Below are 27,337 nucleotides of genomic sequence, written 5' to 3'. Positions count from 1 at the left end.
AAGGGGTAGTTTTAAAATTCCTTAAACATCTTTGTATTGTTTCACTATTTACATGACAGGGCTGGCAAGAATTGGGTTAGAAGATGGGGATACATAATTGAATCAGGCACAATGTGATTGTGGGACTGACTGATCCTGGGACTGACTCAGGGCCAACAGGGAATTCCAAAGATCTTGTTACTGGGAGCTAAGTTTATTGAGCTTACGACACACCTGTACTAATCTAAGCACTTTATCTTTATTAACTCATTTTGTTCTTTAAAAAGACACCTATGGAGTGTGTGGGTGGCTCTGTCTGTTGAGCTCTGGACTCTTGATTTCCACTTAATCAAGTTAATTAATGATCAGTTAATGATCCCAGGATCACGGATCAAGCTCCTTTCAGCACGGGGCCTGATTGGGATCCTCTCCCCAGCTGGCGAGCTCTCTCTCTAGAAGAAAAAAGGGGAAAAAAGATATTTAATGTTCATAAAGCACTATTCTTTTTCTTTTAATGTCTTACTTATTTTTTTAAACGCCCAACTTGGGGCTGGAACTCAGACCCAAGATCAAGAGTTGCAGGCTTTGGGGGGTGAGCTACTAGGGGGAGCCCCCACAAAGCACTATTCTTTTCCCTATTTGCAGAGGGGTGAATTTAGGCAGGAAGAGGCTAAGGAACTCCTTGAAAGCTGCACAGCTAGGAAAGGGGAATAACACCAGTTTCGAATCAGGGTAGCCCAAACCAGCACTTTCGCTTTGTGCACACCCCCTCCCTTAGACCACCTCTCCTCCCCGAGTCTCAGAAAGGCCCCGTTAAGGCCTGGATGTTCTGACTCGTAGGGGCGCCTCAATGAAGAGCGCTCACTCCTGCCTGGGGCAGTCTGATCACAGCTCACAGACGTTGGAACTCTTGTACAGACTTGGGAAAGGTAAACATGTGTTCATTAGGGAGACTTAGACTGGGGTGGAGGTGTGGACGCCAGGCAAGCAGAGTTCTGAGGAGGACCTTGCGGATCAGATAAAAACCAGCACTGGGCCTGACCTGGGCTGCGGCCGCTGGGGGACACTGCGTTTGGGGTCTTTCCTTCCTGATCGGTGGAGGCCGAGGCTCGTTTCTCCCACGCGGCGTCTTTCCACCGGGTTGCCAGGTAGGACGCTGGGACAGGTACAGCTGCACGTGGGCAGGGCTCCGATAGAGGCCTTTATTACTGGAAGCACGCCCTACGCACACAGATACACACACACTTGTGGGGAACCCTGACCTCCTTCCCGAGGCCCTCTGCGGGCCGGGGCTGCGCCACCCTTCTCCGCCCCTGAGGAAGCCCCACCCCCCTCCTGGGACCCGCCTTAAATCCCGGCGGTGGGAGCCCTGCCGCACAACCCCGAACGCTTTCTGTGCCTAGGTAGCGGAACCCGCGGACTCTCGTGAGTAAGCATGCCGCCCCACCGATTTTTCCTGCTGATTTTCTAGAATTCCCTATTGTGGAGCGTTTGCGCGTTGCTCTCCCTCTTTTCTTGCTGCATAACCTCTGAGTCTTGCACTAGGAGGAAACTAGAAAGCCAGATGTCCCGATCGATGTCTCCCAGGCCCAGCCTGTTCTTGGAGAAATTAGAGACCTGATGGAGGAAGGGCACGGCCTAGCTGCCTACCCCGGCCTGCGGCTAGCCAAGTAACTTGCCGAACCGCGAAACTGGGACAAGTGCGCAAGAAGAAGAAAGATAGGGGTCGGAATTCGGTTAGTGGGCACGGGTGTGTGCAGGCTGATGAGGTGGGAGCCGGGAATGAGCGCGCCTGCGGGCACTGCCCCCGGACACCTCCCTCTGGTGGATGGGACTCCGTGAACTCTGCGGCCCCTGCGGCCTCGCTCTTTCCAGAGAGCTTCTGCACCGGCAGCGAATGCAGAATTCGCTCTCAGCTGCCTTTTTGGGGGAAAGAGATTAGCAGAAGAGCAGGGCTACGGATGCGCCCGCAGGGAACGCTCCCCCGGCAATGCAGAAGTGTCCAGGGCTCTGCTGTTACCCTAAACTGGAGTCGCCTCTTCATGGGTGTTCAGTCGAAAGACTGAACCAAGCCATAGAATAGAAAAAGGAAGGATTTTATTTGCAAGAATAAAGGAGAACACCAGGGATATTTCCCAAAGTAGTGTCTCCCTGAACAAAAGTGAGGAGGTTTTAAGCTAAGGGTGCATGCATATTCATGAAGGGGCTCTGCAAAGGCAAGTTCATTATGAATTGGGGCAAAGGTCATCCTAAGTCGACGGAGTCCAGTCCTAAGTCGATTGAAGTCTTGAGGGTCAGCAGGGGTGGGCGTGATCAGTTCTCTGGCTCCAATTAGTCCGGAATTTGAGTGCTCAAAGGGGTTCCAGTCTAGCAAAGAACAGCCCAACCATGCACATGAGATCAGTCTCTGCTTTCGAAACAGAGCTGGGAGTTTTGCCATTGATTTATTGTCTCTGATAAGGTTAGGCTATTTTCTGACTCAGTAAAAGGACTTGTTTCCATAAAATTCTTAACTTTTGAGGTTTTTGCATTCCTTTGTAATTGTAACACCTCCTGCAGAAGGTGTGCTTGCGTAAGTAGTGTCAGGAGGGCTTAGATCACAAGAGTAGCTGAGGGCTAAAAATGACTTCTGTGTCTCGAAAGCTGTGTCTCATCTTTCTATGTCTGGCGACCCCTAACTCTCTCTGCTTACACTGAGGGGGGACAGGCCTCTCAGCTACCGGTACACACCTGAGGAAGGAGAGGCTCCCACGTGATGCGGGGAGATGGGTTCAAGCAAAATGTCCTGATCCCAAAGCTCAGGGCAGCCTGGATCATCTCTCTTGGTTTCCTGTGGAGGCGAATTTAAACCCTGGATTTCCCATTTGGTGCCAAAGTAAACTCACCACTGAACGGAGCAGCAGCGCCACGCTGTGGTGAACAGCAGGATGAGACTGCCTTAGAACGTTGCTCTATCTATCTGAAAGATGTGCGTGTTCCTCCCTTTGGTTCTTTGTGTTTGACACTCTTTCTCAGGATTAGCTTTATGTGAGGTGAGAAACAGTATTTGCACATGAGGTGGCTGTCGAGTGTCCTGGGGAAACCCTGGTGGTAGCTGGGAAGATTTTCTGTGTTAGTTTACATTTTTGCTTGTCTTGGAGACTTCTTTTATTTATTTTTTACTTTTTTTTTAACGTTTATTTATTTTTAAGACACAGAGAGACAGAGCACGGGCTGGAGAGGGGCAGAGAGGGAGACACAGAATCTGAAACAGTCTCCAGGCTCTGAGCTGTTAGCACAGAGCCCAAAGCGGGGCTCGATCCCATGGACCGCAAGATCATAACCTGAGCTAAAGTCGGCTGCCCAACCGACTGAACCACCCATGCGCCCCCTGCCTTGGAGATTTCTGAGGAAACCTCAGTTTTCTCATTTGTACTGGCAGTGCCTATCTAATAGGGAATTTATGAGGATAAAATGAGAATAATGTGTATGAAGCGCTTAGCACAGCAATAGAAATGTAGTAAATACTTAATAAATATAATTGGTGTTAAATGATAATGAAGAGAAGTAGATGATGAGTAGACCATCCTGTCTGGCCTCAGTATAATGGCTAGGAAGTCTTAATAATCCAGTCATTTCATGGTAGCTGACTACCTCTAGTTAGTAGTAGCTGACTACTAACTCTTTACTGAGTTCCAGGAACTTCAGAATGGTTTATGCTAAGAGCTGGATCCTGAAGAAGCACTTAGAAGGCAGCCCCACTCATGGTAACTTTGAGTTGAAGACAGTTGAACTCCCACCCTTAAACAATGGAGGTAAGTCATTAGATTTGAGATTGAAAAGACTATATCAGTTAGCCCTTGCTGCATAACAAAAATGCCACAAAATTTAGTGATGTCAAACAACAAGCATTATTAGCTCACAATTCTGTGGGTTGGCAGTTTGGGCTGGGTTAATTTGGTGGTAACTCTGCAGGTCTCATCTGAGCTAAATGTTTAATCTAGGATGGACATCCCCCTCACATGGCTGATGGTTAGCAAGCTTTCTGCCGAGGTATGTGTGCCTCAGTTCTCCTGTGTGTGGCCTTTCTAGTAGGCTGGTTTGAGCTCTTTGTTTTTACAGTGGACTTGTTGATCTAGAACAGTAGGAGTTGGCAGGCTCCAACATACAAGTACTTTCATGCCTCTACTTATATCATGTTTGCTAATATGGAAAGCAAGTCACATTAGCCAAGTCCAGATTCAAGGATTGAGAAATAGACTTCTTGATGGAAGGAGTGGCAAGGAGGCCCCACATAAAGAGATAGGAAGCATTTGTGACAATTTCGCAATCTGCAACAGAGATTTTTTTCAAGGTTTTCTTATGTGAAGCCTTCATGTCATATCATGTTGGAGGATCCCACTGATTTCCTTCATAATTGAAACTCAAGCTTGGATACATTGTTCATGACTTTGACCAGACTCTGAGAAGGATTTCCTCTCTGTCCTGGCAAGCCTGATGATGGAGTAAGCAAGAGGGGAAAGCAATGCCTAGCAGCTGTGTGCAGAGCTCAGATTATCCTGTACATAGACAGGAGGGAAAAACTCTCTTCCTTCATTGAGGAGTCTCCCATCCCCTTGGGGGAAGAGGAAGGACAAGGCAAACCTAAAGAAATCTAGGGGAGAGAAATGGCAGCACACACTATAACATGTTTGGAGATTAGCTTTGTAGAGCAAACAATAAAGGGCGTTTACAGGTATATAGACAGGCTTTGAGAAAAGGGCATGTAATCAAATAGCATGGCAAAGTTCAGTCCCATCTAAGTTGGGGTAGCCAGGACTCAGATTCAAAATTCCAGAGAATGTGTGCATGAGGGTCACTGCAACAAAATACAGATTCTTTAATACTGACGGGTGCTGTTAGTGAAACCTTATATGAGCACTGTAACGTATGGATTACAGATGTGGCCCTGAGCAAATTCCTTAACCTAGGCCTAAATAAAATGGAAACAGTACTAGTTGAGAATATCATATAAAAGAATTTATGTAAAGCATGGAGTGTTGAGTAAATAACATGATGATGATGATGATGACGACGATGACGACGATCTGGGCTGGACCAAATGTGAGAGCCCCTATTGTGTCTTCCATAGAAAGCACTGATGGAAGGGCAACCTTGAAGCAGAATGGTTACCTGTGTTTATTTAGAGTGCCAAAGTCAAGGAAGGCATAGAGTGTCGAGTATCTAATTGCCTATGGAATGCTTTGTTTTGTAGAGGTCCTGCTGGAAGCTTTGTTTCTCACTGTGGATCCTTACATGAGGTATTATTTTCCTCCTAAAAAATTCATGTGTTGTGTTTGGGACTGTGTTTTGAAATAGTCCATTTTTTAATTTCATTTGTTTATTTATTAAAAACATTTTTCTAATGTTTATTTATTTTTGAGAGAGAGATAGAATGTGAGTAGGGGAGGGGCAGAGAGAGAGAGGGAGACATAGAATCTGAAGCAGGCTCCAGGCTCCGAGCTATCCGCACAGAGCCTGATGTGGGGCTCAAACTCACGAATCATGAGATGATGACCTGAGCTGAAGTCAGATATTTAACTGACTAAGCCACCCAGGTGCCCCTGAAATAGTCCATTTTTTCAAATATCCAACTGATTGTCATTTCCCCCCCTTGTCCCAGTATAATACCAGCGATAAGATTCATGGATGCTCATCTTTGCCAGCAAAGGTGTGAGAAGTTTGATGAGGAGTTACTTTGGTCCCTTTATTTTACCATCATCTCCTATCTTAATGTGCACCATTTGCCTTTCATTGCTCACCAGAATTGCTTCCCGAAAAATTAAGACAAATCCAATTGGTCCATTTCACTCCTGGCACCTAATTTGGGCGAAGGAAAATGGAAAGACTAAAATAAGGTTTTCTTGTCTTCCATTTACCTGTATTCCTATAATTTAATGGAACGTGTATACTCAGGACAAAATTTAGGGAGGGGAGGGAATAAAAGGCCTGCCTTTATGGGGCACTAACTTCTCAGTGGTTTTTGCCGAGGTAAATAACGTAGTCATCATTCTTTAAAATGATTGTTTTCAGAGCTGATCAGTAGAGATTCAAATCTAATGTAAAAAATGTTTCAAAATGTTAATAGCATCCCTTTTTGTGTGGCTAGTATGATTCTGCAATAATAATTCTAATTTGTAGGTTCCCCCCACCCCAACAGTACCAACCAATTCTCTGATAACCCCGGGGTGTTCTACAATTCAACGCAATTCTGACAGTATTTACAGTTAGACAGTGTCAGATCCCACACGTGGAGTCAGTCCTACAAGACTATCCCCACACACTTTAGATGCCAGTCTCAGGTCCACAGTACTGTACTTTGGTGTTTCCAACGACCTCTTCCTTGGATTCAATTAATTTGCTAGCGTGGTTCATAGAACTCACAAAACTAGTTTACTCACTAGATTACTGGTTTATTATAAAAGGATATATAACTCTAGAACAGTCATGTGGAAGAGATACATAGGGCAAAGTACATGGGGAGGGACAAGGAGCATCCATGCCTTCTCGGAGGGCACTACTCTCCCCAGACCTTCTGTTCACCAACTCAGAAGCTCTCTGAACCTATTTTATGAAAGCTCATTACATAGGCATGCTTGATGATTTACAATGATTTACATTGGCCATTGGCAACTGATTCGATTTCTAGTCCGTCTCCATTTCCTGAGATCTGGGGAAGGAAAATGAAAGTTACAGCCCTCTAACCACATGGTTGGTTTTGGCAACCATCTCCCATCCTTAGGAGCTTTCCTAGAGCCGCTTCATTAACATAACAAAAGATACCTTTATCAGCCTCAGCAATTGGGAAATCCCAGGAGTTTTAGGAGCTCTGTGCCAGAAACCGGATGTAGACAGAATATATTAATCCTAATTCTAAATCACAATATCACAACTTGTGACTTGAGTAACAAGGACTCAGCAGTGTCTTCGTTGTTTTAAGGCATTGGTAGAAACTTACCCTCAATGGAACATGATAGTAAGATTCTCATGTTCATTTCCCAGAAAAATACTATCAGAATGCTGCTTTGGGGTCACAAAGCCGAACTACCTCTAACAGCTCTCCTTCTGCATTTCACCCAGTTATATTACCTTCATGTATCAGCACACACTTTCCCACTGATTTTCCATTTGGCCTGAAACTCAAGACGGTTTTCCCTCGATGCTCTTATGTATTAAGAATTTATGTTTGTTTTCTTTTTCCAGAGTGGCAGCCAAAAGATTGAAAGAGGGTGATATGATGATGGGGCAGCAAGTGGCCAGGTATTTCTGTTTGTCCCAGTGCTTGACACATGTGTCTCTCTTAAGCTCCTGTTGGGCCCTGTCTCCGTCCGTCACCCGTACAGTTTCTTCAGCCCATGTGGCTCACTCACTGACCTTGGGAGCAACTTGGGATATTTTGCCCCTTTCCCGAGGGGAAGGGAAGTCTGTGAGATTGTCAGCACTGCCATTTCACTTTGCTAGTCTTGCTTTTAATTACTTAAAAAATTGCTTTTGTCCAGTTTACGACTATTGTAAAAAATACCAATAAATCAAAATTTTATATCTTGGAAACTGAAAGTTCCCCCATCATTTGAGCCTTAGAGATGACTATTGTTAGTGTATTCTTATTTCAGAATTGTTCGGTACACAAAACAATATCTATGATTTTTCTTAACTAGCAGTATTATATGCCCTTCAGCAAATTTCTTTTTATTAATGTGTTATGGATATCTTTTGTTGGTAGTATATAAATATACTACCTACCTTTTAATGGCTGTAAATTATTCCACTGTTATCTGTCATTTAACTAAATTCCTGATAGCAACTGTTTCCAATTTTTTCTATTATAAATAGTTCTGCAGGGAACATGTGTACATCTTTATGTGCATGTCTGTGTATTCTTTGTCTACTTGGATAAATATTGCTTCACATTAAATTCCCAGAAGTATAAATTCTAGGTCAAAGGAGATGTGCATTTTTAATTTGAGGATTTGATGTCAAATTGCTCTTCAAAAATATTGTCTGAACATCCGCTCCCACCAATAGCATTAGAGAACCTTTCTCCTTCATACCAAATGCCCATTGCTTACCATCAGTTTTGGCAATCTGAGATGAATTCACGTCAAAACTTCATGCTTAGTTTAATTTCCGTTTCCTTCATTATTAGTGATGTTGACTTTCTTTTTGTAAATTATCAGTTCTCTTCTGTGAAGTATATTTATGTCCCTTCCTTTCTTCCTTTAGGTCTTTTTATCTTTTATTAATGATTTGTACAAGCTTTTTATATGTTAGGAGTATGAGTGTTGCAAATATTTGGGTCTTCGTTTATCTTTATCTTTCCCTTGTGTCCAATCATGGTTTAAAATTTTTATGTGATAAAATTATTAATATTTGTGATTGTGGCTTTTTAGTTTCATTTCATCATTAAAAAGTCATCCTCCCCTCCAAAATGACTAAAATATTTATTCATATTTTCTTCTGGTATTTTATTTTATTTTATTTACTTTATTTCATTTCATTTCATTTCATTATTTTATTTTGTGGGCTGGGTGCTGACAGCAGAGAGCCCAATTCCAGGCTCGAACTCATGAACCATGAGATCGTGACCTGAGTCAAAACTGGATACTTAACCAACTGAGCCACCCAGATGCCCTTCTTCTGGTATTTTACATGCTAATTTTTTACAATTAAGTCTTCAGTTCATTTAATTTTTATTTTGGAATAAGGGGTGAAGTATTTACTTTATGTCCAAATGACTAGTCAGTTATAACACCATTTATTGAAATTATATTTGGATTTTTGGGATTTCAATGACTTTATAGGTTTATTTAGAGGAAACTTGTTATCTTTAGTACATTTCTCTCCAGGCACAAAGTATATCTCTCCATTTATCTATCTTTGTGTTATGGCCCATTACAACTTTTCTCCATATAAGTCGTATATATTTCCTGCTGATTATCAAAGATATGAATAACATATTTTTGTGTTTGCTGACTTGGCAAAAGTTGTTTTTTTTAAGACAATACTCAGTGATGGAAATGTTATGATATACACTGAAGGTGGAAGAAAAGTTGGTATAACCTTCTAGAAAAGAATTTGGCAATATGCAACAAGAGTTAACAGATGTTTTATTAGTCTCTGACCTAGTAATTCCATTTATAGAAACATTGCCTAAGGAAATAATAAATTCACATTTATAAATATTAATTGAAGTATAATTTAGAAGATAACTGGAAATTGGGGCGCCTGGGTGGCTCAGTCGGATAAGTGTCTGACTTCTGCTCAGGTCATGATCTCACAGTTCGTGGGTTTGAGCCCCGTGCCAGGCTCTGTGCTGACTGCCAGCTCAGAGCCTGGAGCCTGCTTCAGATTCTGTTCTCCCTCTCTCTCTGACCCTCCCCTACTCACACTGACTCTCTCTCTCTCAGAAATAAATAAAACATTAAAAAATTTTGTTTAAAAAGAAGATACTGGAAATAACCTAAATGTCTAGTACTGGTATAATAGATTCATTTCAGTTTTTTAAAAAGCTTTTATTATTAAGTAATCTGTATACCCAGTGTGGTATTCCAGCTCCTACCTCCAAGTTGCTTACTCTGCTGACTGAGCCAGAAGGGCACCCTGAAATTCATTTCAGTTTTTAAAGGATTCTTACTAACATGAGAAGAAGTATAAGTCATATATTCTGTGTAGACAGAGAAAAACTGGGTTGCAAAACAAGGTGGCTTCAATTATGTAAATACATATAATAAACATTTTTAAAAATTCACTTATTTTCTTTTTAAATTCCAGTATAATTAACATATAGTGTTATATTAGTTACAATATAGTGATTCAACAATTTTATATATTACTCATTGCTCATCTCAATAAGTGTACTTCTTTGTAAAAATTTTTTTTTAAATTTTATTTATTTTGGGACACCTGGGTGACTCAGTCACTTGGGTGCCTGACTTTGGTTCAGGTCATGATCCAACAGTTCGTGGGTTCGAGCCCCATGTCAGGCTCTGTGCTGACAGCTTGGAGCCCAGAGCCTGCTTTGGATTCTGTGTCTCGCTCTCTCTCTGCCCCTCCCCTGCTTGTGTTCTGTCTGTCTGTCTTTCTCTCTCTAAAATAAACATTAATTTTTTTTTCCTTTATTTTGAGAGAGCAAGCAGGGGAGGGCAAGGAGAGAGAGAGAGAATCCTAAGCAGGCTCTGCACTGTTAGCACAGAGCCTGATGTGGGGCTTGATCCCACAAATCAGGAGATCATGACCTGAGCCCAAATCGAGTCAGATGCTTAACCCACCCAGCTGTCCCAAAAAGTACTTTTAATCCCCTTCACCTATGTTACCCAACACCCACCTACCTCCCTTCTGGTACCATTAGTTTGTTTTCTATATTTAAGGATCTATTTTTTTGTCTCTTTTTTTCTTTGCTATTTGCTTTGTTTCTTAAATTCTACACATGAGTGAAATCATATGGCATTTGTCTTTCTGAATTATTATTTCACTTAGCGTTATACCCTGTAGTTCCATCCATGTTACTACAAATGGCAAGATTTCATTCTTTTTTATGGCTGAGTAATATTCCACTGTGTGTGTGTGTGTGTGTGTGTGTGTGTGTGTGTGTGTGTCTTTTTCCATTCATCTATAGAAGGATACTTGGGTTGCTTCCATAGTTTGGCTATTGTAAATAGTACAGCAGTAAACATAGAGGTGCATATATCTTTTTCAATTAGTGTTTTCATATTCTTTGGGTAAATACCTAGTAGTGGAATTACTGAATCATATGGTAATTCAATTTTTAATTTTTTTGAAATTCCATACTGTTGTCCACAGTGGTTATACCAGTTTGCATTCTTACAATACACATTTTAAAATATATCGTTAAGATTGCCATAACACACCCCGAAATATTAGCAAGTTGTCTTTGTATTATGGGGTTAGAATTGATTTTTTTATATTGTATAGTATAACTTTTCTAAAATAAATGTGTTACATAATTTTATGGTCAAGGGAAAGACAGTAAAAAATGGTAACAGCAGGAGAAGATGGGAGAGTAAGAATCAGCAAATGAGACAGGAAAGGAGCAGTTTGGAGGGAGAGGCAAAAAAGCGCAGTGAAGGCAGTATTGTGGAATCCAACGAAGAAGACTTTGGGTAGCCCAGAGTGTTGAATACAGTGGAAAGGCGATATCAGATAATGAGTGAAGAATGTCCACTAGATTTTGCAATCAGAAATTGTGACCTTAGTGGAGTAACGGGGTGGAAACCGTGTTGCATTGGGTTATCAAGTGATTGGACAGTGAAGAAGTTAGAATGTAAAAGGCAAAAGGGGCAGTGGAGAGGACAATGTTAAATATTCAGGACACAGAAAGGGTTAGGGGATGGAGGGTGGCCCTTGAAGAACAGAAGAGGCCAGTATCCAGAGCACCTTGAACCAGAGGATGCATACCTCTCGCTTAGAGAAAAGTGGGTGAGGACAGAGACAGATGTTGAACCAGTTCAGAGAATTCCTCTCTAGTGGCCTATATTTTTTTTTCTCAAGGAGGAGGAGAAACGGATGTCTAGAAATAAGATGGAGAGATGCGGTGGAGTATTTGATCATGGAATATTAATTTCAGTGCCCTTTTAGGAACACTAACCATGCAGCATCCCAATTCCCTTGAAAGAGAAGAGGTTTCCTACATCTTACTGTGCTTTATATTTCAGAGTTGTGGAAAGTAAAAACTCAGCCTTCCCAACAGGAACTGTGGTAGTGGCTTCTTCAGGCTGGACAACTCACTCCATTTCTGATGGGAAAGATCTGGAAAAACTGCCTGCAGAGTGGCCAGACACGTTACCAATGTCTTTGACTCTGGGAATAGTTGGCATGACAGGGTGAGTTTCGTGGGTATATTTCATTTGTCTGAATATCTGACATTCTGGTTTTCCAAAATAGTTTGTCCAGAATGTGGTCAACAAGAAGGGACCCAAGACATTCTAGGCTCAGGGGCCGGTTAGAGTAGATGGTAGGACTAAGAAGGGAAAAAGATGGGTTAGAGTTGGCCTTGGACTGAAGGAAAGAAAGGGAAAAGTCCGGCCAGAGACCCTCAGATCCAGAGAGCAGCAGTGAGAAGCGGCATGGGGCACAATCCCTTTCTAGCAGCTGGCAAATGGTAACACAAAGGAACTAGCTCCTTTTGTCCCTGGGAGGGTCTTGGCTTCAGGGTCTCTGCCTCCATTTCAGAGTTTAAAAAGAGAAAAAGGATTCAATCTACCTTGACTTTTCTGTACTGTTTCTCATTCCTCACCTTTCCCTTTGCACATCTGAATTTCCTGAGGTATAAAGGGAGCTGAAGTTTAAATGAGATGAATCACAAGCATGGTTGCACAGTCACTCAGCTGACACAGACTTGAACTACACAAGAGTCCCTTGGCCTTGTCCCTCAAGAAGACTCCCGGTCAGTTCATCATATCTCAGTTGTACTTTGGACCCTAAATTTCCTTTTATGGTCTGGGGAAACAAGGTCAAATTAAATTCTTTTGGAATCCCCCAAAACTCTTTTAACCTGGAATTCATGTATTTCCTTTCTTTCTCTAAGCTGTATGATCTTTTCCTTCCTTCCTTCCCCCCTCAATTCCCTCCCTCCCTCCTTCTTTTTCACACTTTGAAGGACTTCTAAAGAATGAAATGGAAATATATACCCCAAACGATCAGCCTCTAGCAAAAACCAGCCCCACACACCCCCAGTTTAGATTGCACTCAGATTATGAACTCCTTAGAATTGCTGTGGCCAAGAGGCAGTGCTGTGAAATTAGAGGGTGCTTAATACCTTTTTGCTTTCTTTTTTTTTTTTTAAAGTCTTCTTTTAAAGTTTGTTTTTTGAGAGACAGAGAGAGAGCATGAGCAGAGGAGGGGCAGAGAGAAAGGGAGAGAGAGAATCTCGATGCAGGGCTTGATCTCACGAACCCTGAGATCATGACCGGAGCCAAGATCAAGAGCGGGATGCTTAACTGATGCCACCCAGGCACCCCTTTCTTCTGTCATCTCACCTGTCCTTCTCTCTAAGTTGTGAGCCAGGTATAGGAATGCAGGGGTGAAGGCAGACATGAGGAAACCTTGAAGCAAATCTCCCATTAGTTGGGGAGAAAGTAATGTGTAAAATATTAGGAGATTTGAATCCTAAAACAGAGGATAACTTACTCATTTGTGTGTACTTCTCATTCACCCTGTTCCAAGCCCCCAAGGAGTGCATTTTTACTTCATACACATGAAGTCAACTTCATACCATTGGTTCTCACTGATGGAGGGAGAGGAGTTATCCCAGGTTTCTAACCTCCTCTACTGACACACTGCACATTCTTTGAGCAGTTCCTGCCATTCTGGACTCCTTACCTGTGGGATGGGTTAGCCCTCAAGATTTCTAGAACTTCTTCTGCTATAGACCATAAAAGAAGTTGAACTTCAGGGTGCCTGGGTGGCTTAATGGGTTGAGCATCCAACTCTTGGTTTTGGCTCAGGTCATGATCTCACATTTCGTGAGCCCGTGGGGCTCTGTGCTGACAGTGTGGAGCCTGCTTGGGATTCTCTCCCTCTCTCTATGTCTTCCCCCACTTCCCCCCTCTTGCTCGCTCTCTCTCTCTCAAAATAAATAAAGAAACATTATTAAAAAAGAAGTTGAGCACTGAGACCTAGGGTGCCTTTCAGCTGTCTAGGCTCCAGAGATTTAACATTTCCCCCAGGTTTGCATCAGCATCACTTCCTTCACTGGAACTGTATCTTCTCAGTTAAGCTGGAAGAGTTCCTGTGTTTTGCTCTCCAAACTGTTAATTATGTTAAGTCCCCCCCCCTCCACCTTAGTCCCAAGTGTGCCTTTAATTTTTCCTCTCAGATTTCTTTATGGTTGGCTTCTCCATTTTATTTGTAAAAGGATATGATGTTTGGGAGAGGCCTTGTGTCTCCTAGGGCAGTATGTCTAATTGAGGGGTGATTTTAGAATTTCTAGAGGGGAGATCCAGGTGGGGAGGGATACCGATTGTCATGGGTGGAATGATATAATCAGAAAATGCACCTTCTGCTTCTCTTTTGAGGTTATGCTAGTTCACCCAGCGTGCTCCGGTTTCAGCATCCATTAAGGTGGTGGTTCTCTGTTGCTGAAATCCATAAGAATCACCTAGTCTTTAAAAATTCAGATGTTCAAGTCTCAGTATTTCTGAATCAGTGCGTCTGAGGTAGGGCCTGGGAATCTAAATTTTTAATAAAACTCCAGATGATTCTGAGGCAAGTGATGCTCCATCCATCTTTTGAACATTACTAGGAATATTAGCTTTTGGGTCCTCAGAAAAGGTGTAGATTTCTATGCCTTTCACTGCCTTGCCTTTAATGTCCAACTCTAATGGGCCCCCGGATATTGTCAAAGGCTAACGTGTAGCTTCTGTTTCTTATAGAAACAACTTTACATGAATTTGTCTGAAATTTTGCAAGTGGCTTAGCAATCACCATAGTGGATGTAGATTTCTTTGGCTCAGACTCAAGGGCACAAAAATAGAACTTAAAATTTTTCTATTGCTGTACCTCATCTCCATCCCAAGCCTGCATCTTGGCTTGTGTAGTAAAACAGAGCCTCAGTTTAATATAGTGATTTCTCACATCGTTCAGGTTCAAAACCCGGAATTTCCTTTTTTTTCTCCTCAGGATTGATGCAAAGCTTCCAGGGCTAACACAGATTCTGTGTCAGTGGGGGCAAAACAACAACTTCTTGATCTTTTTTTTTTTTTTAATTTTTAAAAAATGTTTATTTTTGAGAGAGAGAGTGTGAGGAAGGGAGGGGCAGAGAGAAAGGGAGACAGAAGATTTGAAGTGGGCTCTGTGCTGACAGCAAAGAGCCCAATGCGGGGCTCAAACTCATGAGCTGTGAGACCATGACCTGAGCTGAAGTTGGATGCTTAACCGACTGTGCCACCCAGGTGCCCAATAACTTCTTGATCTTGACCTGTCTTAGTCTTATGCTGGTCTTCTGCTTCAAAGTGTAACTTTTCCCACTGAGTCCTCAGTGATATCCCCTTCCAAGCTGGCCACCCGAACTGGTGGCTTCTTCACTTGGTTCTTGTGAGTGCTGTCTGAGCTGCATCTTTGTAGACTCCATAGTTCTTTCCCTGCAAGCTAACTTCAACATCTCACTTAGGAGGAGGTGGGGAAATCTCAGAAGCTCTTCCATCCCACGTAGGAGCCATGGAAAACTCAAGGTGTTTCTCTCAGATCCTCTCATCTGTTCTATGGCTATGGCACCATGATGACAGAGAGGCTTTCCCCATGAAGTTCACCATCTCCCCAGGATTGCATAGGAACGAGACAAAAGCTCTCTATTCTAGGACCCCCAGAGTCCTGGAATCTTCTTTTGCTCCTGAGACTTAGCCTGGGGATAGACAAGGTGTAGCCCCTTTCCAACCAACTCTCCATTTCTTCTCTAGTTCCCATCATATCTATTCCTATCTAGAAGCGAGGAAGGAGGAGGTGGACCATCAGTGGCTGGTAATATTCAGTTCCTATATTTTCTGTCTTTTATTACACCCATGGCACTAGGGTGTTGAGAAGGCCTTCAGGATATATCTAAACAACTTATAAGAGAAGGCTACAAATCAATCCACATATCTTTAATTTTCTTCCCTCAGGCTAACAGCCTACTTTGGCCTACTTGACATCTGTGGTGTGAAGGGTGGAGAAACAGTGATGGTTAATGCAGCAGCAGGAGCAGTGGGCTCTGCTGTGGGTCAGATAGCTAAGCTCAAGGTAAGCGTCTTCTTCCATTACCAGACATTTACTCAATACCCACTGTGTGCACTGAGAATACAACAGTGAACAAACCAGACCTTCTCTGGTCTCAGGGGGTTTCGTTTAGTGGGTCTTGCCTGGAAGTTGAAGATACGTTCAGAATAGAAGAGAGATTTCTGAAGAGCTACTCTCCATGTACCAGTATAGTTTCTAGTCTCATCCTGAAAGTGCTTTTCAGAATGCTCTCCAGTTCCTCTGTGATTCTATGATGAGACAGGTTCTATTTAGTCCAATGCTTGAGCCCAAATCAAAGAATAAGGGGGGCAGTTACGGGGGGGGGGGGGGTGGGACAAGAGGACTGAGAGTTCCAGAGCTGAGCCTAAATTATAGCCTAAAGAACCACTGTACCAAAAGATAGCATGCAAGCCACTGCAAAAGAAGCTCCAAAATAAAGAAACGAGAGTCAAATGAATAGGTTGTCACCCAGCCAGTTGAAACGAGCCACAAACCACATAAACATAGACCAGAATCTGTGGGTTGATCAGAGACAAGCTGAAGTTATAGTTGGATTGTAGGCTGATTCATGGACTAATTTCACCTATGGGCCTATTAGCCTATCATGGTATCTTCATGTATGTGGTTCAGCACCTAAGAGGGTGTTCATGGGGAATCTGACCATACTAGGCTAGGAAGGTGAGTTAGTCCATGGTTTTGGCTCATAAACGGTTTTTTTCTCCCCATTTAGGGCTGCAAAGTTGTTGGAGCGGCAGGGTCTGACGAAAAGGTTGCCTACCTTAAAAAGCTTGGATTTGATGTTGCCTTTAACTACAAAACAGTAGAGTCTTTGGAAGAAACTTTGAAAAAAGCCTCTCCTGATGGTTATGATTGTTATTTTGATAATGTAAGCACAAAACAGACTTAATATCTTGTTTACTAACAAAGTACTATACAAGGGAATGGCCTTCTAGAGTTTCCACCTAAAATATATAAAGTCCAGGGGCACCTGGGTGAGGTCATGCCATGATGTCGCAGTTGGCGAGTTTGAGCCCTGTGTCAGCACAGAGCCTGGATCCTGCTTCGGATTCTGTGTTTCTCTCTTTCTCTCTGTTTTCCCACTCATGCTCTGTCTCTCTCTGTCTCAAAAATAAACTAAACATTAAAAAATTTTTTTCAAATCTATAAAGTTCATATGCCTTTAAAAAACAGCTTTATTGAGATATAATTCACCCATTTTAAAGTGTTCAATTCACTGGTTTTTAGTATATTCACAAAATTGTACAAGCATCACCACAATCAATTTTAGGACATTTTCATTATCCCAGAAAGAAATGCTGTACTCATCAGTAGTTACTCCCCATTTCCTCCCCAAAGTGACTTTTGTGACTGGCTTTTTACACTGTACATTACATATTTTCAAGGTTCACCCATGTTGTATTATGTATCAGTACTTCATTCCTTTTTTATGGCTGAATAATATTCCATTGTATGGATATACCACATTTTATTTATCCATCCATCAATTGATGGGTATCTGCATGATTTTCACTTTTTGGCTATTACGTATAATGCTGCTGTGAATATTCATGACCTTGGGTATATGCCTATAAGTAGAATTGTTGGGTCATGTGATAACTCCATATTTAACATTTTGAGGAACTGACAAACTAAACTATTTTGCAAAATGGCTCCCCTATTTTATGTCCTCACCAGCAGCATATGAGGGTTCCAATTCCCCTACATCCTCACCAGCACTTACTACCTATCACTTTGATTATGGCTATACTAGTTGGTTTGAAGTCGTATTTCACTGTGGTTTTGATTTGCATTTTCCTAATTTCTAATGGTATTGGGCATCTTTTCATGTGCTTTTAGCCATTTACATATCTTCTTTGGAGAAATCTCTACTCAAATATTTTTGCCCATTTTTCAACTTGCTGAATTTTAAGAAAGAGTTCCTTATTAGAGTTCTGATAAGTCCCTTATCAGATATAGTCAATTCTCAGTATTCCTGGTAGCTATGTTCTATCAAGTCACCACAAACAATGAGTACTGCTTCTCAGGCAAGTATGTATATTCAAGCACACATTTTACCTCCATTATCATCCTAAATCCTAAAAACAACTTTTCCTACAGCTTCTCTTTTCTTCATTTTTTAAAAGAGAAAAGGAGGTTTCGAAGTGTTAAGTTTGCCTGAGGCTGCCCCATAAACTGATCCTCCCAGAGATGGGATTCAGATGCCACCCAACCAGCGCCAGAGCTGGAGCTTTTTGAACTACTCTGTACTGCTTCCTTCTGCCTTCCTCCTTTGGTGATGTCTGGGAGGGGTGAAAAAAGGAACCTTGGCTTTGTTTGACTTTAGCTGGGAACTTTGTGTATCTTTCACTGCTCTAGGCACGTCAGCAAATGAGCAGGAAAGCTCTGTGAGTGTTGATTTGAGGGTTATAAATAGATTTAGCAAGTAGTTTCTTTCTCAACTATGGAAAATACCAATAATGAGGATTGACTGAATATGGTTTACAATAATTTTCTCCTATTCTATGAGTTGTCTTTCACCTTCTCTCTTTTTTTTCCTTTCACTTTCTTGATGGTGTCCTTTGAAGCATAAAAGTTTTAAATCTTTAAAAAAATTTTTAAATGTTTATTTATTTTTGAGAGAGAGAGAAAAAGAGTGTGAGCAGGGAAGGGGCAGAGAGAGAGGGAGACACAGAATCTGAAGCAGGCTCCAGACACTGAGCTGTCAGTACGGAGCCTGATGTGGGACTCGAACTCACAGACCATGAGATCATGACTGGAACCAAAATCAGGCACTTAACTGACTGAGCCACTCAGGTGCCCCACAAAAGTTTTACATTTTGATGAAGGCTGATTTATTTCTCCTTTTGTTGTTTCGGCTTTTGATGTCATGTTTAAGAAGGTTTTGTCTTATCCAAGGTCATAAAGATTTACTCCTATGTTTTCTTCTAAGAGTTTTATGGCTTTAGCTTATAGAGTTGGGCCTATGATACATATTAAGTTAATTTTTGTGTATTGTGTAAGGAGGGGTCCAATTTCATTCTTTACCACATCCAGTCATTCTGTACCGTTTGTTGAAAAGACTGTTCTTTCCCCTATTTCATTGTGCTGAGACTCTTGTCAAAAATCAATTGACCATAAAGTGAGAGTTTATTTCTGGACTTGCAGCTTAGCTCTATTGATCTATATTTCTGCTCCCATGCTGTCTTGATTGATACAGTTTTGTAGTAAGTTTTGAAATTGTCAAATGTGAGTCTTCCAACATTGTTCTTGATGTGGCTTTTGACTATTTTTTTCCATGCTTTTAGATAGAGGCAAAAAGATTGTTCAAGTGGTCAGAGAACTCCAAAATATAATAAAGTAAAATGTGTAAGTTATATAGAGTATGTTCCTACAGTGAAACAGAAACATCCAGCCTCTCATGTCCCTTTCCAAATGCAATTTTCTGCACTGTTGTGCTAGTTCAGTCTGATTTTTTGCTTCTAAAACAAATGTTATGAAATGATAATTGTGACTTAATGATTCTCCTGAATCTTCTAGTGTTTAGATTACATGAAGTGGGTTGTTAATGTTTTTTTTTTCATCCTGTTTAGGTAGGTGGAGAGTTTTCAAACATTGTTATTCCCCAGATGAAGAAATTTGGAAGAATTGCTATATGTGGGGCCATCTCTGTATATAATGCTACTCGCCCACTTCCCCCAGGTAATGAGTTCATGCACATGATCACAGATGTAGAAACACTGGGCAAGGAGAAAATTCATGGATATGGTATATAGGCCAGTGACTATCAAAATATTAAAAGACTCCTGAGATTCTTTTTTTTTAAATTTTAAATGTTTATTTATTTTTGAGAGAGTAAGACAAGGTGTGAGTGGGGGAGGGGCAGAGAGCAAGGGAAACAGAATCCAAAGCCGTCTCCAGGCTCTGAGCTGTCAGCACAGAGCCCATTGTGGGGCTCGAACCCACGAACCACGAGAAAATGACCTGAGGTGAAGTCAGATACTTAATCGGCTGAGCCACCCAGGAGTCCCAGACTTCCTGATATTCTTTTTTTAATGTGGTTTTTTTTTTGTTTTTTTTTTTTTATTTCTAGGAGAGAGAGAGAGACAGCATGAGCAGGGGAGGGTCAGAGAGAGAGGGAGTCACAGACTGAAACAGGCTCCAGGATCTGAGCTGGCAGTCAGCACAGAGCCCGACGCGGGGCTCGAACCCACGAACCGCGAGATCATGACCTAAGCGAAAGTCGGACGCTTAACCGACTAAGCCACCCAGGCGCCCCGAGACTTCCTGATATTCTTGATGAAGTAGTGTTTATTAAACTAAAAATATGTACTTTTATATGTTTCTGCTAAATCGCTTATATTAGATTTTGGTATAGAGAAATAACAGAATCTGAAAATATGGGAGAAATGTTGATAATTGTTAAGAGTTTTAATTGTTTACCTATTGTTTTGGGCAAAGTTGTGAGAAGACAGCCATGATTTGATTTAGAGACAGAACACCTTGGTCTGGCTGGTGCAATATTAGGGTTCTTTGGGATATTGAGGACATTGCTGGAGGGGTGGGGATGGGAGAGGATGACTTGATGTGGGTGAAGGAAACCACAGGCCGCCATTTCCTTCTGACAGTAGTGGGCGGTGCCTCCGAGAGCTGCAGAAACTGGCCCCCCCAAACTGGAGAGGGAGAGGAGCATGCATTTCCCCTCCATTCCTGGATTGTCCTTACTTTGTTTCTTTTGTGCCTCCATCTCCCCACTTCTCCACTCTTCTATGCTGAGGCTGCCCCCTGCCCTCTCTACCCACAGGGCTCCAAAAGCAGTATCCACTAGAGAACGCTATTTGTTAAGTCCTAATTCTCTGAGAGATGTTGCACAGGCCTCTTATTTTATGAATGGGGAGATGAATGGAGAGAGCAGAGGCTCTTTAGATCCTCGTAGCAAGAGGCTCAAAGATGGGCCTTCAGCACTTCTCGTACAGTGTCCTTTTCTACTACAACGATCCTGTGCTGTTGGTGAGATTACAGATTGACCTGTGCCCCCCCCCCCCCAAAAAGGAGGAAAAAAAGAGCAAAAAGGAATCTTGGAGGTTATCATCAGGATCTGGGATGATAACCATAAATAAATTGGGTATTCATTCTGTGACGGGCTTCACTCATGGGAATGAAACCCCACAGCCCTGCTAGTTAACACACCCCACAACTGCACTGAGACAGGTGAGCGAGAGTGGAAGGGCCTGAGAAAGGACAGCTTGCAGACTCCCTCTCAGGCTGGGAAGAATCAAAGATACGACCATCTCCAAGAGGACTCCGGGTGCACTTGGCAGCCTTATTGCTACGGACTTTCTCCCCCTCTATTTTTTCCAATTGAAGCTAAGCTAGAATCCTGGGAAATCTTCTGCCTGCCCGTTGAGCAAAGCACCAGGATGCATTTTCTTGACCATAGTCCAGTAAGGTACAGCCAAATATTTTGGGTCCAGTAACTTGATCTCGTCTTTTTAGCAATTAGAGTTTGGAAGCTGAGCGGCTCAGATAGGTCTTTGAGACGTCAGCTGGCCATGTCCATTCGCCTTAGATGAGGTCCTGCCCTGCCTCTGAGCTCTAGAAATCCTAACATATTTCACTGCTAGGATAGCTCAGAGGTAATTATTTGCCCCGGCTTTAATGCCACATTCTTATTGCTCCCAATAAAGAAACTATATTCCCATCAGGGTGGATAAGCCCAGAAATGGTATTCCATCCTCTTCCAAGATGAGGAAATGAGGATTCCAACTCTAAACCTAAAGAGATCTATGGTTGGTGTGCATGTTCTTGAAGAAGCACCTTTTCTGCAAGAGCAACCTGGCACTTCAGTCATGCCGCTGTCTTTTGAGTCCCTCTCACTTATCACTCCTCTTGCACCAGTTTCTTTGGGTTCAGGACAAGGCCCTATTTTTCTGACTGCTATTGTGACAGTCTCCAGAGTAGGGAATGGGAACTTCCAGCTTGAGTGATGCCAGTTATCAAGGATGCTGCAAATAAATTCTGCCAGTCACCTCGGCTCTTCTGGTGCTGAGGTTCCCCGGGCATGTTCACCTGACTTCCTGGAACTTTTAAGACTATGCTCAGGTGTCATTCCCTCAGTTTCTGGCTACTCAGGATCCTTGGGAAAATAAGCCAGACAACCAACACAACCTTTTCTCTCTCACACAGAAGAGTGCTACCTTTTCTTTTTAAAAAAATTTTAAATATTTATTTTAAAAAATTTTTTAATGTTTTATTTATTTCTGAGAGAGAGAGACAGCGTGAATGGGGGGGGGGGGTCAGAGAGAGAGAGGGAGATAGAGAATCCGAAGACAGGCTCCAGGCTCTGAGCTGGCTGTCAGCACAAGAGCCCGACGCGGGGCTCGAACCCATGAACAACGAGATCATGACCTGAGCCGAAGTCAGATGCTTAAACAGGTGCCCCAAATGTTTGTTTATTTTTGAGAGAGAAAGAGAGACAGAGTGTGAGTAAGGGAGGGGCAGAGAGAGAGGGAGGCACAGAATCCAAAGCAGGCTCCTGACTATCAGCACAGAGCCCATTGTGGGACTCAAACCCACAAACTGTGAGATCATGACCTTAGCCAAAGTCGGATGCCCAACCAACTGAGCCACCCAGGCGCCCTAAGTACTGCCTTCTTGATAGGCCACAGGGTAGCCTGGTTCTTTCTCTAGGCTGGTAGTTCTCAAAGTATGGGCCCAGGACTAGCAGCATCACCATCTTCTGAGAATTTGTTAGACGTATAGATTCTTGGGACCCATTCCATATTGACAATTAGAAATTGGGGGAGGGGCCAGCAATCCCTTTTCACAAGCCTTCCATATGATTCTGAAAAAGAATTCTAAGTGTCAGGAATATCAGGGTATTTGTGCTTGATTAGCACAGGAACATTTTCATGTTATCTTCAGGACCTGCTTCTGTTCTATAGAACTGATTGGGCGGTTTGGGGTGGGCCTTGCTTCTGACGTGTGCGGGCTGAACATTCCCTGGCTGCCTGGCCTGTGCAAGGTCTGAGTGTGTGTTAGTTTCCTATTGCTGCTGGAACAAATTACCACAGATTTAGTGGCTTAAAACAACACAGATTTATTGCCTTCTAATTTTGGAGTTCAAAAATCTAACATGGATCAGCAGGGCTGAATCCTTTCTGAAGGCTCAAGAGGAGAGTCTGTTTCCTTGCCTTTTCCAGCTTTTAGAGGCTGCCCACATTCTGTGGCTCGTGGTCCCTACATCCATCTTCAAAGCCAGTAGCACAGAATCTTCCAATGTCTGTTTTTCCTCTTTCACCCCGATCTGTGCTTCCATCATCATATATTTTTTCCTGACTCTGACTTTTCTGCATTCCTTACAAGGACCCTTGTGATTATATTGGGCCCACCTGTATAATACAGAATAATCTCTTCATCTAAAGGCTCTTAACTTAATCATGCCTGCCAAGTCTCTTTTGCCATGTAAGGAAGCACATTCACAGGTTCTGGGAGTTAAGATATGGCCATCTTTGGGGACCATGATTCCACCTACCACAAAGGATATGTTGATTTGTGGATAGCTCTGTGGATCAGAAAAGAATACAGAAATTCAGAACAGTGATGTGACTTGTACTGCTTGTGTTTTCACCATGGCCACCTCCCTGGACCCTGTCAGCTAAATGTGTCCTCCTCTTTCACAGGCCCACCCCCAGAGATTATCATCTATCAGCAACTCCGCATGGAAGGGTTCATCGTCACCCGCTGGCAAGGAGACGTCCGCCAGAAGGCTCTGAAAGACTTGCTGAAATGGGTCTTAGAGGTGAGGGGCTCCAGAGCCACTCCCCCAGTTGTACACTGGATCCCATTCCCTTCTGACATGATAGGCTTCGTTTCCACTGCAAATACAGGTCCACCTCACTGCTCCCCCTTTTAGAACAAAATACAAGGCAGTGGGTTTTTTTAATGCTTTTTTTTTTTTTTTTGAGAGAGAGACAGAGACAGAGTGTGAACAGGGGAGGGGCAGAGACAAAGGGAGACATAAAATCCTAAGCAGGTTCCAGGCTCCAAGCTGTCAGCACAGAGCCTGATGGGGGGTTTGAACTCAGGAACCATGAGATCATGACCTGAGCCCAAGTCGGACACTTAACCAAATGAGCCACACAGGTGCCCCAGGAAGCGTTTACACTCACTGTCTGCAGTTCCTCTCTTTCCATTCTCTCTTAAACCCACATATCAGGCTTTTGCACTCTTACCATTCCATCATAATTGCTTTTGTCAAGGTTGACAGTGTCCTCAGATTGTGGACTGCAGTGGTTGGTTCTTAAAATCACTTGGCTCTGGGTGACATTTGACAGAGATGATCACACTGTCCTTAGTATACTTTCCTCCCTTGCCTTCCCTTGACTCTTGGTTTTCCTCACAGATTTGTCTTCCTCAGAGGACCTCCTCCTCTGCTAGCTTCTTTTTTTCTCTCAGATTAATAATAGAGTGTCCCAAGATACGGTCACTGGGCTTCTTTTCTTCTCTGCCCGCAGTCTATCTATCCCTTACTTACCTCACCCAGGCTCTTGGCTTTAAATATCATTGGTATGCTGACAGCTCCTGAATGTCTGTCTCCAGCCTGGATCTCTCCCCTGGGCTCCGGGCTGCTCAACAGCTGCTCTTAGATGTGTAATACACATCTTCGACTCAACACGTCAAAAGCTAAATATGTCTTGATCTTCCCTGCCAAATCCATTCCATATACAGACCTCACCATTTCAGTGACGGCAATTCTGTCCCCACCCCGCCACCCCCCGCCCCCACTTGCTCAATCCAAAAACCTTGAAATCATCTTTGATTCCTTTCTTTCTCTCAAACCCACGTTTAATATTTTGGGAAATTCTGGTAGCTCAGCCTTCAAAATATACACAGAATCTGTCCAGCTCTCCCATCTCCACTGCTACCACCCTGGTCCAGGCCACCATCTTCTCAGCCTAGATGTTGCAGTAGCCTCTGTCTGGCCTCCCAACTTTGTGCCCCAGCAGACAATTACCAACACAGCTGCCAGTGTGATCTTTTAAAGCATAAATCAAACCATGTCATTCTTATGCTCAAAACTCTGCAAAGTTCCCCATTTCACTTAGAATAAAACCTACAAAGCTCTACGTGATCTGGCCCCCATTACCTCTCTAATTTTATTTCTTAGTGTTCACCCCTTGCTTACTTTGCCATCTCTCTCCACTTCGCTCTGTCCCTCTATAACTGCTTCCTTAATTCACTCATCTCCTTCAAGTCATTCCTAAAAACTACCTTCTGAATGAGGCAAACTTTTAAAATGGCCCTATTTTACTCTATTTTTTATGATTTTTAAAATATTTATCTATTAAATATTAGTAAGAGAAAAAGACAGAGTGCGAGCAGGGAAGGGGTTAGAGAGAGAAGGAGACACAGAATCTGAAACAGGCCCTAGGCTCTGAGCTGTCAGCACAGAGCTGGATGCGGGGCTCAAACTCACGAACCACGAGATCGTGACCTGATCCAAAGTCGGACGCTTAACAGACTGAGCCACCCACGTGCCCCAGAATGCCCCTATTTTAAATTGCAGTCCCCCTCCATTCTCGAGCCTCCTTATCTTACTTTTACCCATAGCAATTATCATCTTTTAACATAATGTATACTATAATTCACTTATATTTATTGCCCATCACCCTCCTGTGAGAATGTATCCTCCATGAAGGCAGCAACGTTCATGCATTTTGTTTTCTGATGTATCCCCACCACCTAGAATGCTGCCTGAATCAATGTAAACACGAGATGAACATTGTTGGACAAATGTTGGAGGGACATCTGTTTGGGGCTGTGGCTCTTCCAGGTCCAGATTGGCATCTTCCTGTAGCCATGGCTTTCGATCCACAGGAGAAGGCCAACCCTGTCCTATGTTGTGACACTTTCCCACCTTGCACAGTTTGGAGTTTTAGTCAACAGAATCTGAATAACCAAAGGGTATTATTTTAGTTTCAGAGGGGAAAAGTGGTATCACACTTCTAAACTCTTGGCTTTATCATCATTTCCCAATTCAAAGAAATAGATTGCTTCTCTGGCAGCCAGTGGAGCTTGGTGTTTTTCCCGGTCCAATGCTGGGAGTGTGGAGCTGGGCTCTTTCCAGGAAGCTGGGAAGAGCTAAATGATCTTCAAGTTCCCAGTGCGGAGCCTCTTTGTCCCTGTTGATGAAATCTGACCTAGCCCTCCCACGATGGCAGCTGACAACGAGAAACCACTGTGCTGGTCTTCCTAGTGCCTCCTTCTAGCAGAGTGGACCTAATTACAGTCTTGTTTTCAGTAACTAGTGAATTGGCCTAATTTCTCTCTCATCTACTCAGTTTTGTTTCCTCATCTCTTTCTCTTCTTGAAAACATGCTTTTCTTTTAGAATAGTTTTAGATTTATAGAAAAATCACAAAGATAGTACAAAGGGGGTCCATATGCACCTTGATTTATCATATTATTATCACCTACAGATTACTATTCATCCTCTACTTTTAACTTGCAAACTTTTGATTACAGCATTTGCCTCTTTACAGGCTCTCTGCCTCCTTTAAGAACAGGAAAGAGTTGGGCTTTCTCATCAAGGGTTCTTCAAATCCCAGCCTCCATATACATTAATTAGTTGAGTGACCCCAAGCAAATCGTCCCTCCATAAATCCATAAAGGGTGCTAAGCCATCACTGGAATACGTTAGGAAAATAAGTGGTATCAGGTAACTCCAGTCTCCACAGAAGATCCCTTATAAAAACCTTGAAAATGTAAATTAGTTCCACTGTGTAGACTGCCTTGCAGCAGAGAAATGAAAAACCCTCACTAAATGAACCCTTCCCTCCCATGTGCCCAAATGAATGTTCAACACATATTGAAAGAATCTGGGCTTGAAGGGAGGCTGGATTATTAGGCTGCCGTGGGATTCACAATTCCTGAACGAGCTCTGCCGCTTCAGGGGTCCAAGCGAGGTAATGATGCTACGTCATGAAGCTACTGGAAGGATGAAAACAGATAATACTCTGGACGGGGGCCCCTTTTTCCATCTTCTTCCGCCTTTTCTGAGATCATTGCATTATCAAACTTTTCCATATGATTTACTTAGAAATTGCTTAATCACTTCCTGTGACCTTTCCCCTATTGTTACCCTGGGACCTAACGCCTGTTACCAAATCATTATGTGTACTTTGTGGCTCATGCCCCCAGATTGCCTATGCGTTCACGGCAGACTGGGCCTTCCTCTTAGATGTCCAAGATAAGGATGTTCTGATAAGTTTGTTGCTATGATGAGTAAAGTATATCATTCCAAATATGAAATTAACATGCTATATTTGTTGTCGTTTTGATACAGGGTAATATCCAGTACCATGAATACATCACTGAAGGGTTTGAAAACATGCCAGCTGCGTTTATGGGAATGCTGAAAGGCGAAAATTTGGGGAAAACAATAGTGAAAGTATGAAAAAAAAAAAAAAAAGAGACACATGGAATCTGGAACTCATTTGGATGATTACCACAGGTCTTTTTAACCATTTAGTAAAAATATATACTACCTTCATTATCTAAGAAATTGTAATCAGTTTGATCTATCTAATAAAACACATTTAAGTGGTATGTAA

At 42.6% G+C, this 27,337-nt stretch overlaps 1 protein-coding gene across 3 annotated transcripts; it reads left to right on the top strand.

The window, feature by feature from the left end:
* Positions 1-820: 820 nt before the first annotated feature.
* Positions 821-27,337, top strand: PTGR1 (prostaglandin reductase 1). Of its 3 annotated transcripts, none has more exons than XM_039240995.1 (10): positions 821-908; positions 3,658-3,773; positions 5,213-5,258; positions 7,201-7,257; positions 11,670-11,837; positions 15,612-15,729; positions 16,457-16,612; positions 19,317-19,425; positions 23,406-23,524; positions 27,070-27,337. In XM_039240995.1, exons 2-10 carry the CDS (start codon positions 3,668-3,670, stop codon positions 27,178-27,180), a joined length of 990 nt encoding a protein of 329 aa, XP_039096926.1. In that variant the 5' UTR covers positions 821-908; positions 3,658-3,667; the 3' UTR covers positions 27,181-27,337. The 3 variants fall into 3 exon arrangements, with proteins under 3 accessions (XP_039096926.1, XP_039096911.1, XP_039096918.1); XM_039240980.1 differs by lacking the exon at positions 821-908 and adding an exon at positions 1,332-1,404; XM_039240987.1 differs by lacking the exon at positions 821-908 and adding an exon at positions 1,333-1,408.

This window comes from Hyaena hyaena, unplaced genomic scaffold (genome assembly GCF_003009895.1).
Source record: "Hyaena hyaena isolate Hyena2069 unplaced genomic scaffold, ASM300989v1 scaffold_6, whole genome shotgun sequence".
Classification (NCBI taxonomy): Eukaryota; Metazoa; Chordata; class Mammalia; order Carnivora; family Hyaenidae; genus Hyaena; species Hyaena hyaena.
This window is presented reverse-complemented; position numbering and strand designations above follow the sequence as displayed.